Source organism: Pyxicephalus adspersus, chromosome Z (genome assembly GCF_032062135.1).
Source record: "Pyxicephalus adspersus chromosome Z, UCB_Pads_2.0, whole genome shotgun sequence".
In the NCBI taxonomy this organism is placed as follows: domain Eukaryota; kingdom Metazoa; phylum Chordata; class Amphibia; order Anura; family Pyxicephalidae; genus Pyxicephalus; species Pyxicephalus adspersus.
The window spans coordinates 34,898,680-34,911,534 of NC_092871.1; the positions used below are offsets into that span (position 1 = coordinate 34,898,680).

At 36.9% G+C, this 12,855-nt stretch overlaps 1 protein-coding gene across 3 annotated transcripts in view; it reads left to right on the plus strand.

Annotated features, from left to right (window-relative positions):
* CAPN6 (calpain 6) overlaps positions 1-12,855 on the plus strand; it is a 47,141-nt gene that overhangs the window by 21,421 nt on the left and 12,865 nt on the right. For all 3 annotated transcript variants that reach the window (XM_072430201.1, XM_072430202.1, XM_072430200.1), the window contains exons 6-10: positions 5,843-6,036; positions 7,183-7,260; positions 8,781-8,979; positions 10,413-10,535; positions 11,368-11,570. In XM_072430201.1, the coding sequence (XP_072286302.1) occupies positions 5,843-6,036; positions 7,183-7,260; positions 8,781-8,979; positions 10,413-10,535; positions 11,368-11,570 (797 nt within the window). The remainder of the gene's footprint in view (positions 1-5,842; positions 6,037-7,182; positions 7,261-8,780; positions 8,980-10,412; positions 10,536-11,367; positions 11,571-12,855) is intronic.

The window sequence follows — 12,855 nt, forward strand, 5'->3', positions numbered from 1 at the left end:
TGTGGGGGTCAACTGAATCCCCAGATATTGAAAGGATTGAGATTCCCAACAAAAATCAAAATGATCTTTTACCACTGAAATTCGATATTCCGGAATATTAATTTTTAAGGCCTGGGATTTAGAACGATTTACATGAAGGCCTGATATTACTGCAAATTTGTCCAGAGTTCTAAACAGATTAGGTAGAGTGACATGAGGAGAGGAAATTTTAAAATATCATCAGCAAATAATGCACATTTACTCTCCCTCGTTCCACACCATATTCCCTTAATATCTGGATGATCCAGAATCATTATCGCTAAGGGCTCTATTACTAAAGTAAAATAAAGAGGGGAAAGAGAACTACCTTGCCTCATTCCCCTCTTAATATTATTACTCGGAGAACAGAAGCCTCCAAGCGAAATATTCGCTAACGGTCCATCATATAATGACCGCAGTATTTTCAAAAAATAGTTACCAAATCCCATCACAGACAAAACCCTAAACGTTTATGACCAGGAGACACTAATAAATGCCTTCTGATGATCAATAGCAAGTAGCATAGCCTCACTCATTTTACCACAATTAGTATGTAATACCGAAATGAAATCTATAGTATGTTGAGTTTGATCTGGAACCTGTCTAAACGGCATAAACCCTACCTGGTCTAGATGGATATACGCTCCCAAAAAGGAGCTCAAACGAATCGAAAGGACCTTTGTCATCAGTTTCAAGTTCCAGTTATTTAAAGAAATTGGTCTAAAATTAGCTACATCAGAGGCATCCTTTCCTGGTTTTGTGATAACACTAAAAAAAAAAGCTCCATTAGCTTCCAAAGGGAGATGATTGCCTTCTCAAAGGTAATTATAGTATTCTACCAAATTCGAAATCAACGTTCCATGTGTTGAACGTTTTTTAGTAAATGTACAAAAATCCATCCAGACCGGGGGCGCTGGTAGTTTTTAAACACTTCAATGCTTTGAGAATTTCCTCCACTGTCATGGATTTATCCAGTAAATCTACATATTCAGACTTAAGCTTGGGTAATTGAATTTCCTTAAAAAATGCTTTCATAGTAGCCTTGTTTGTATTATGCTGTTTACCATCTCCCTATGTATAAAATGTATGGGCCCATTTCAATGATTTCTCAGCTTTTGTGGTCAATAGAAAATTAAGTTCAGTACGTATGGCTTTAATTTGATGACAAAGGTCAGAAATCGGATTGGATTTATGACGAATTTGTAAAAATTGGTATTCACTCATCTTAGTCTCTATTAATTTGTCTCAGGCTTTCTTCTGTTGGGTCCCCAGCTTAAACAATTCCCCTCTCATATAGGCCTTATGTGCTTTATAAATATTGGCTGGGGAAGTATCCCCTGGTAACTTAAAAGTAAAATATTCAGAAATCAAATGTTCCGTCTCCACTTGTATTGTTGGATCTCATAACAGATTCTCATTTAGCCTCCACCGAAATCCACCCTGAGCAGTTCGGAAGTCCATTAGCTTCACAATAACAGAATCATGATCCGACCATGGTACTGAAAAAATTCTTGCTTTACAAGCCAGAGATTGAGAAAAAATATGATCAATTCGGGAGTACTGACTGTGAGCTACAGAAAAGTGCGTATAGTCCCTCTGTTTAAGGTTCAATTCCCGCCAAATATCTATATCTATCTATCTAAAGATCATATCTTTGCAATAAATGAGATAGCTCTTTTTAGGTGGGAACTGGTATCTAGGAATATTAGTTTTATCCAGAAACTGATCTAAGGCTAAATTAAAATCTCCCAACAACACAAGCGAGCCCTGAGTAAAGGAATCAATTTTATGTGAAAGTGAGGTAAAATAGGCAATCTGACCCTCATTGGGGGCATAGTAAGTTACAACCATTATCATCTGACCTGTAATAGTTCCTCACACCAGAAGGTATCTTCCCCCTGGATCTTGAATTACATCTTGTGGTGAAAAGTTAAGCTGTCTAGAAAAACATAACATCACTCCTCACTTTTTCTTATCAGAATTTGCATAAGAATTTATAGGAAATCTGTTATGGAAAAATGAGGCATTGATTTAGTAATAAAATGTGTCTCTTGTAATGCTAAAATATCCATTTTAAAGGAATTATAATATTGAAAGGCCTTTTCTCATTTAATCAGGGAGTTAAGACCTTATGCGTCATAACTGCATAAGGCTGAGATAATATGTTATCACTGTGGATCCTGCCATTATTGAAGTAATTCAGGAAAAGCAGTTAGAAACGTAATAGTACTTAAGGACCTGGGGGGAAGGAAAAGAAACACAAGAGTAACAACATTGAGACACAGTACATAATCACTATACCACAAATAATAAAATATAAAATCCCATTTATAAAAAAATCAGAATTTTTGAAGGTCTTGAGCTGATCTCGCCACTCCGCCCCCAACTTGGAGCTGGGTATGCCCCATCAGCCTAAGCACCTCATTCTTAGGGACATAAACTTGTCCCCAAACCATATGGGGAGACTGAAGGGGGCCGCAATATGAGCTACACCCCGCCAGTTACACTCCAAAAGGTGAGGGCATGTATAACCCTTCCAGCTCCCCTGGCCCAAGAATAAAATCAGAAACCATAATATATTGGTAGCCCCAACAATGTGAAGGCTAAACTATAGCTTATACAACTTTAAGGTAAATATTAAACTTCACAGTCATAGCCACCCATATAAGTAAGCCATAATTTATACATTGTTAATAGAGATATTTTTAAATTTTTCCTATAAAATTATAACAAAGATAAACATTATATCTCAAAAGACACCTTGCATCCAAAAATCAAGATAATTGAATAGCTAAAAAAGTAAGTTTCCACATTCATTCGAGCACTCTTCAAGAAGATTGGCCTTGACTGGCCCTTTGCCACAAAGGATATAGCAAGACTTGGTCTGCATCTGCAGAACGAGGGTGAGTAACAGAAGAAGAGAGTGGATCCAGCTTGAATAGCAACTGTTCATCTTCATCATAAGTAGTGAAAGAAAAAAGTCCTTCCCTGAAATTGAAAAACTAGGTGAAATGGAAAGGCCCAACGATACTTTATCTTGTGAGAGAGGAGGGCTTGAAGAAGAGGTTTCAAGGCTCTCTCTCCTGCCTTGTATAGTAAATGGTAAAAGATCAGAATAAATTTGAACTGGAGCACCCTCCATTATCACTGAACCCGAACTCCTAGAGATTTTGATGAATGCTTTTTCAGTAGAGTAACAATGAATATCCCTATCCTTAGGGCAGGGGTGGGCAAAATTTTTTAGTCTTCCTTGTTGTTCTCCTCACCATAGTGCGAGAGTGTAGGCTATGCAGAGTGGTTTCCACTTCCGGGTGCTGCCGGGTCTGCATATGTGGGGACCGGAATGGAGCTTTCAGGGAGCCAGACCTACAGCCATGGCATGGGCACACGGGCTTGTGCACTCACCCCCCCCCCCCCCCCCCCCACACACACACACTTTGTAGTTTTGAACCTATGTTCTGTTCACCAGCATGCACAGTAAAATTTTCATAAGCAGATACTTTATACTCAATATTCACCCCACTTTCAGAAAATATAGTCATTTTGTCATCACCAGTTGCATTTTCAAAAGCAGTGCAATTTTTTGTCACATTTACTACCTGTGAACTACATGCAGCCTCTGACCTGGAACCTACAGACAAATATTCAAAGTTTTTACCACTCTCTGTACAGATTAAAAATGCTTATGGGTTTACCTGGTGTAAGGAAACAGTTTCAGATGTTTTTGTTGCTTCACCAGTCCCTTTTATACCAGTGTGTACCTTACATTTACGCCAACATCACTGTTTTTATCATCATTCTGCTGACTTGGCATCATAAAACTGTAGGTCTGATGGTGAACTTGCTTAACGTGATCCCTGTGGTATCCCTCAAAAGTGATTTTCTCAGTCGGCTGAACTGGACATTGTAGGTTTGTGATGGTTGCCTCTAGCAACCGCATGTTCATTACTCTGCTTAGGCAACACAAACCCCAGGACTGCAGATGACTCCATGGATCTTCCTCTGGGAAGGACTCTCTCTCTGCTTTTTAAGCTCCACACAGTTAATTAACCCTTTCAGGCCCTGTGAGACACACTTTTTCAGGGAGGCCTGCACCCACTGGCATTCATTAGTGTTACCTGCACTGGGCTGGGCTGCTAACATGCTGTTGAACACTCGTTGGGCAGCATTGGCCTGCTGGTGTGGCCTTTGCAGTGTTTTTCAACAGGATTTTCACAATGTTCTTAAAAATAGCAAAAAAAAATTGTGCAGTGTCCTTAGCAGCCACCAGAGGATGAAACACACTTTCATTTATAGTCCACCTGTCCAAAACAGGAAAATACCTCTTAGGTGTGTTGTCTTCATAAGGATCCTGCCTGCATCCAAGCATCCAATGTGGGAGATTATCTTCAAAACACACTTGCTTGGAAAGAGGTATTTCAATTTTCAGGGCACATTTCCCACTTTTTTTACAAAAAAACAAATTTACAAAAAGCAAATATTCAGGTGTTTTACTTCGCAGGGCATCAATGTCATTCACAACATGACAAAAAATGCAAAATTAAGCCTCCTGGTTCTGGTACCAGACATAAATTGTGGAATACCCGCTCTCCCACCTTATGGGCTTCACACAGCCTTTCTTCCTGAGCCACACCTGGGCCCAGGCTCCAACTTTCCTGTCTCAAAGGCCAGGTGCACCAGAGCCATTCCTTATTTCTGGCCTGAAAAAAGTGCATGACCCACTCATTTCTTCCAGGACATGTCAGGCCTGGATCCCAAATACAATGCTGCAATTCTAGTGCAAGACAAATATGTATGGTCCTATCCATTCCCTTTAGTCCATTTTCCACGGGCAAATGATGCCAACTACCCTGCAAATTTGGCATTATATATTTCACATTGTTACACTGTTAAAGTAAAATATAAAAGTACACGATCTGAATCATGTACCATCTAAAAGCAAATCTGGGCTGAAAAGGTATCACAAAAGCCAAAACTGATAAGATAAAGAAAATAATAGCAGATAAATATTTTGGCAGGTCTATTACAGTGAAATATTAACTGCAATAGGCAGATTGCATGCTAGGACAATGTAATATGATAGATTGTGTGTTTACTTAACTCCAGCTGCAATAAGTTAACATTACATAAAAAGGATCAATGTTTTATACTCCAGCAGGAAACAGTCTCAAGTATGTGCTGAAAGCCTGCATGAAATCTGCCCTGCTGCATTCCTGAATGTGTCCCAAGGGTTTTTGTGATTATTTATCAAATATACATAGTAAAGGTTTATTATAAGCGTTAAAAAGCCATTTTTTTTTTAGATGTTATACCCATGATGCACCTTGCTTTTATAGTACGAATTGGCAACTTTAAAACAAACTAAGAATACAATATTTTCAATGTAATGATATTAAAGTGAGGTAAAACTATTCTTTTGTGCCTAAAAAAGTGTGGAAAAGTGATGTTTTACCTTCTTTGGAAGGTCTGATCTGACATAATTATGGTTAATGATCTATTAGTTGCCTCAGTAATGGTGCTAGCCAACATGGACAAATGAAGCATATTTGACATTTGTCAGAAGATCTACCAGGAGGTCCCACAGACTTCTAAATCTCGGTCAGTCAAAAGCAGTTTTGGATTAATTCTGATTGTCCACACAAATCAAGGACAAATTCTGAGGCTGCCAATCAACCTATCTGCATGTTTTTTTCTGGCAGATCTAGGTAATATTGATCCAGTAGCTAATGCTGCACATGTTAAATATAAGCTAATCTTAGTGATTTTTCAACAGTTCTTTTTTATATGTCCAGGGGGATTAAAATTGTACTTATCAATTCATCAGGCTCCTTCCTACCATGACCGGGAAAAAGTCACCCCTCTTGGACTTGTTAAAGGACATGCATATTCCGTAACAGATATCAAAAAGGTGGCATTGGGTGAGAAGACTCTTTGCTTTGGAAAGACTACAAAACTCTTCATGGTTAGAATGAGGAATCCATGGGGAAAGAGAGAATGGAGAGGTGCATGGAATGACGAGTAAGTATAACTTAATGGGGTATATGCAATAACATAAAAAAAAACATATTTGACATATAATACATAAATATACAATAGACATAAGCTTGTAAGTACAATGACTAAAAACAACCCAGAAAAAGCCCTCAGTGGAATGCAAAAGACCATTGAATACCCTGGTGGCAAATCAAGCAAGATGGTCATGACTGAGTTTGGATGCAAAGGCAGATAGCTCAGGCCTATTAAAGGTTCATAGTAAGTGTTCCTCATTAAGTGTTCTCGTTATTTAAATTGAGGCTGTTTGTGTTGAATGTAACCATCTGGTCAGCAGATGTGATATCATATGCTACAGCTCCATACCAGTTTCTTACTAAAGAATGGTGACCTTGCATTTGAGGTCTGCAGAAGACTGCTCAACCAACAGAAATTTTAGGTGAAAGTAAACCGACAGATCTTCATTTTAGTCTTTTTAGCATTAGGGGATCCCCAAGATCTCAGCTTACTGATTTGTTATGAGCAATGACAAAAATAATACGGCCAGAGTTCAAAGTGCTTTATGTGAGATTTTTATGAAATAGGGTTGGGATCGGAAATTCCCCAAGGATATAGGTGCTGTTCTAACCTAGAGGGATATATCTTGAAAGTGGCAGACACCGACAACAGCGGGCCCCTGTGCAAAACCGACAAGTGGATCCCCCTTCTGACAAACACACTATCCCATCTCTATCCTGATTTCTCCCTTTTTTGCAGTTCTTCTCTCTCTCCCTATTTCTTTCTACCCCTTCAGTAGGGGCTGAGGACTGTCTAAAGGGGCTCTTGTGCAGCTGTACACACTGCACCACGCTATATCTGCCTATGGTTTCGGAGAAGTTATTCTAAAACCAATTGTTTTAGAAATAATTTACTGTCAAAAGGCACTGAGAAACTTTGCAGATAGATTATATCTCTTAGCTGACCAAAGCAAAGAGTAGAATGCCTATAAACAAACTAAAGTAAAGTTTTGGCTAATCTGCTTGGGCTGCTGCACCCCATTACACTAAATAAAATGTTTGCAATAGACGTGGAAATAAAATATATTGAACATTTAATTTTGGTATTTATTGCGTTGAGATATGTAATACTTTTTTTGTATTATACATTTTATGTTTTTTTAAATTATTATTTTAGATCTGAAGATTGGAACAAAGTTAGCAAGTCTGAGAAAGGAAAGCTTGGGCTTACTGTGCGAAATGATGGCGAGTTCTGGTGAGAGACTCATGCATGCCACCAAAATACTGAAATAAAGCTGCAAAAAAATTTTACAAATAAACCACGGATTTCAACTGGGTGTGTGACATTCTATATCTACTGTATGTTTATTAACAAAAATTAGGCTTTTTAAACCGTGATTAGTCAGTCATAAGTTATTCCCACATCCCTCATAGTGAGTGTTGTTTAGCAGGGCATGGGACAAAAAATAACACTAACACTAAAGCATTTATATGGTAATTTTAAATAAAAGAAACTAACATAAACATAGCTAAATGGACACCACCACGGGCCTAAACTCCTTGCCATATTTCCCAAACAGCGCCACAATCCAAATTCCAAACAGCACTAGAAATCAATCTTCTTTTTCTTGTCCGAAGCCTGTCCCAACCCCTTCTTCCTTTACCACCTTATATTGGTTAGTGATGTCACCCATCATAATGGGCCAATATTATGGCACAGAGTTTTCAAGGCAAGGTAACCAGGTTCTCCAGAAACCAGAAATGCTGATTATTATTCGAAGACCATGGCATTTGTAGATTGAGGGACTTTATACAGTGCTTTTATACGGACATCAGATGATTGTTGCTGGAAGTTATCTTATATGATCGTTCCCAGTGACAGATGAACAAACAAGCATTGTACACACAGTACCATACTGCTCATAGGAAAAGAAGGAGGAAGGATGAATGCGCAGTCCCCTGTGTTCTTCTCCATAAAAGTTAACATCGGTCATTCCCAGTTGTTCCGTTTGGGGACCGCTATACACATGTAAGATTTTTGCATTAGACAAAAACAAAAATTTTTCTTATGTGACTTACATTTTCTCATGTGACGATATTCACTTATATTACGATTGTTACTGATTAGCACTGTACACATGCCAGATTCTTATCTGATACCAGCCCTGAAGCGATAGACGAGAATCATCTAACGTGTGTACATAGCCTAAGCCGTTGCTTTCAAAGAGAAGTTTTGATATAATCTGTAATTGTGTTACAGTAACTTTACCAACTGTACATCTGCTTTTAAAGTATCTTCTTTTAAAGCAACAATCCTCTAAATGGTTACTGTACTAAAGGTAGAACTGGGACAAGGGAAGGGGGGGTGGATTATTACCTTCTTTTGCAGGTCAGAGATGTAACATGACCAAATACTAAAAGCACAAAGGATGGTTGGATGGTTGTATTTGCCCCCAAGGACAGAGATTCCTAGTCCCCTAGTTATTGTTTTGCATTAGTCAGGTAAAATCGTTCTTATATTTGTATTACTGGTTGCTCTGGAGTAGTTTTCTATAGTGTTTTTAGCATGTAATGGTATGCTGTAGATTTCAATAATTACCATTATAGAGATGCCAAATAATGTAATAAAAACAATAAATAGGTCTGTGTGCATGAATTTTGTTTGTTTCTGTATGATGCCTATTTATTAAACTTGCCATTAAAGTCCAACAGAGATGTATGAAGACAACAGTTGTTTGGACATTATAAACCTTTGCTATTTTTCATTTGTTATAGGATGACTTTTGAGGATTGGTGCAAGAATTTCTCGAATGCGGACATATGCCATGTGATAAATACCTCATTATTCAGCATTAAATACAAGACTTGGGAAAAGGGAGAAACACATGGAAAATGGACACAGAATGCAGATCCTTTGTTAAATCGTTCTGGAGGGTGTTTCAATAACAAAAGTACTTTCTTTCAGAATCCACAGGTGACTAAGATCACAACTAGGAAAAAATTACAGGAATATGAGGTTGTGGGGTTGAGTTTTGTGCTATTGGCTTGTATTGACAAAAAAATTAAAATGAATGCAGAACATCTAATAAAAATGGAATTATAAAGTTTCCACATGTCAACAATCCTGTTCTTGGCCAGTGGAAAAATATAAAGTTAAAGTGGTCTCCTCCTCTCTCACTTACATATAAGCCTTACAGTGTTTAATGTGCCTATTTAGATAATTTTCAGCCAAATTGGGGAAAAAAAATCTCAGTTATAGTGATAAAGTATATTTCTACTTTATTTGAGAAATAATTGCCAAGATATAGAGGAGACATGGCAAAAATCTGGCTGTAGGAAGATTGTATTAAGCCTCTTTTCCCTATTATCCAATCTTATAATGGTGGCAAACAGATATGTCAATAGATATCAGATATGTCATTTGGCTGCGCAAAGTATTATTTGAAAGACTCGCTCATCCAACCATTGCTCAATACCAATTAGGTCTGATAGATTAGTTTTAATGTATAACAGCCCAATTTGTCTTGATTTTCTTTATGCTAGAAAAGTAAAACAGCTATGTGAATATATGGTGAAACCTCTGGAATTCTAACAGTATCATACTATAGAGGTTTGTAAACTGTTTAAATGATTGTGATATTGAACTGTAACTGTATTATAACTGTTAGTTATCTCAACCTTAACCTCTAATATTTATATTCAGGTATTTTCCTTGTCATCTAATCCAAAACAATTTAAAATGAGTTAACATATTCTTCAGTTGGTAAAAAAGAAGATTAAATAAAAAAGAATTGCTAACAGATTTTAGTTTCATACATTTGCACATACATGTAAGACATACCTATCAGCTTTCAGAGATTAGAAAAAAAGTTTATAGGTAAAGGACAGACCCAAACAACTTTTATACAGAACTGTATTTCCTTTCTCTTTTGAGGGGCTTTGAACAGACATAATAATCTATATGTGGGATGGAAGGTTTAGTGTAGTGATACACTTTTGGTTGTGAACAGTACATTTTTTATTAGATGTCTATACATTAGAACAAAAAAAGTTAACTGATGTGAAAAAGAGACAGATGCATATGGTTCCATGTCTGCTAGCACATCAAGGTACCTCTGAAAAGTTTGGTTTCTGGATCTGAACTGGTTTTTAATGTAGAAAAAGTGCTAAAATGCAATCATTTTCTTACATTTCTTACATTTGGCATTTTACATCTGAATACCATAGGTAGAATTTAGCAATGCAAGGGGACTGGGATTGGGATTACTCTCGATTTGGACACTATAGATATAGATATAGACCCTGTAATATATATGGTAGCATACCTCTGACCTGAGATTTCATAGACCAAAGGAGCTGGAAAAAAGAAGACATTGGTGTTTGCTAACATGTTTTTCTTTTCATAAGTACATATTTGAAATAAGAAAAGAAGAAGATGAAGTGCTTGTATCTTTACAACAAGAAGATCAGAGGATTCATAGGAAGTCTGGGAAAGGACATAACTTCATTATAGGCTTCGAAATATTCAAGGTAAACATTATTTTGTGAACAAAGGTATACTTGGAAGCCATGTAAAGCAAAAACTTTTTTGTTTTAGATAGAATAATGTATGCTTAGACCTTTGCCCTGTTGGAAAAGCCTCCCTTTCACTTCCTATCCCCAGTGACATAGGAGAACGTAAGAGGGGGAGTCTATTAAGTAAGGGGTATGTTCTCTTATTTGTCATTTGAACAGGTGTCCCTATTGGAAAATTTCCCTTCATTTCTGTTCCTGTAACAACTCTAAAATTTTGGAATCTCCTATCACCTTCTATACTATGGCAATGGTCACCAGAATACATATGGAGGGTAAATCTCTTCACTGGGGATAGAGGGAGAAAAAAAAATCCTGATAAGTCTGGCCTCAATTTATGCATTGGTATGCAGTATATATATGCCCCATAATTGGAAATCATTTGCAGAAGTGCCTAGTGTGTCTAGTTTAGTTGCTAAAACAGTTTATTTGTTGTTTTGTGCTGCTTATCTGATGACTATCTAGATGACCAGAGTGGCTGACTAGCTGTTGATTGTGCTGAAGATATTCCTATAATGCTTCAGATATCACACACTTTCACTTGTTCTAAATTGATGAGGTTTTAATGGTTTTGCACTACACCTAAAAGGGAAAAAATGTTCTTACAAGGTGTTCATGCACCTTTTTTTATCTGGTTCAACTTCATTTATTAAATGTCAGTCACCTACATATATGCATCTATATCAATCTACCTGCATCCATGTTTGGGTTCAGTTTTCTTTTCAGTGGACATACAATATGGGGTTTATAGTCACCCTGTTCTGTGTAACAATGTGTTTTGGTCTATCAGGTGGAACAAAACCGAGAATACAGGATCCACAAGCTGCAAGGACAAGAGAGAGTTGCATCTTCAATCTACAGAAATCTGAGATCTATCTTCTTAAGAAAGGTGTTAAAAAAAGGAAGATATGTCATTATTCCTACAACTTTTCACCTGGGAATAACCTGTGACTTCATCCTGAGGATCTTTACAGATGTAACCTCTAATTTTAGGTACCATATAATATTCTGTGCTAACCACAGAATTTATTTAAAAGTATTTTTTTTTCCTACCACACAGCCTGCATCCACTGTAATGTTTTTGCAATTCAAACATTCATGTATGTTGGATACCTGTGTCCCTCCCTATGTTGTGTGTTGTGGTTTCAACTGCAAGCCACTACACCATATAGAAGCCAGGAGATCAGAAACTGAAGTATTCAATGGGTTAATCAGGCATTTGAAATACTCAGAAGTACAGTTAGGTCCATACATTTTTGGACAGAGACAACTTTTTTCTAGTTTTGGTTTTGTACATTACCACAATTAATTTTAAATGAAACAACTCAGATGCAGTTGAACTGCAGACTTTCAGCTTTAATTCAGTGGGTTGAACAAAAAGATTGCATAAAAATGTGAGGAACTAAAACTTTTTTTTTTTACACAATCACTTCATTTCAGGGGCAAAGTAATTGGACAAAATAAAAAGCTGAAAATAAAATGTTCATTTATAATATTTGGTTGAAAACTCTTTGCTGACAATGACAGCCACATCACCAGATGCTGGGTTTCCTCCTTTTTAATGCTCTGCCGGGCCTTTACTGTAGCGGTTAAGCTGAAAGTCTGCAGTTCAACTGCGCTTGAGTTATTTCATTTAAAATTATTTGTGGTAATGTACAGAACCAAACTTAGAAAAAAGTTCTCCCTGTCCAAATATTTATAGACCTAACTATATATGAGTTGTTAAAGAATCATTAGTTGGTATACTCTGCCAAAGAGTCCAGACTCAGACTCATAATATTCTTCATTTATACACTGCAATTTATATATATATATATATATATATATATATATATATATAGTCTCTTTTATGAGTGGGCAATGATTATAAGATTTTTGGTTTTGGCTAGCATGCCAACATTTATCAGAAACTCAAAAATAGGCATTTGCACATAGCTCTTGAGAGTTATGGCAGTTATCAACATTATTTTTGTAATGCTTGGTGTTAAACAGATTAGAGAACCAGCATTGTACAGTAAAATCAACTGAATTTTGGGTCCATGCAGTGGGTAGAGAAGAGGAACAGACTCATCGATGCTGCCTTGGTTCTTAAAGAGATTACTAAAACAAGAGACAACCAGGCAAATTTCACTAGGGGCCAGCAATACCTATCTATCTATCTATCTTATCTATCTATCTATCTATCTATCTATCTATCTATCTATCTATCTATCTATCTATCTATCTATCTATCATGTATCCATCAATCTATCTATCTATCTATCTATCTATCTATCAT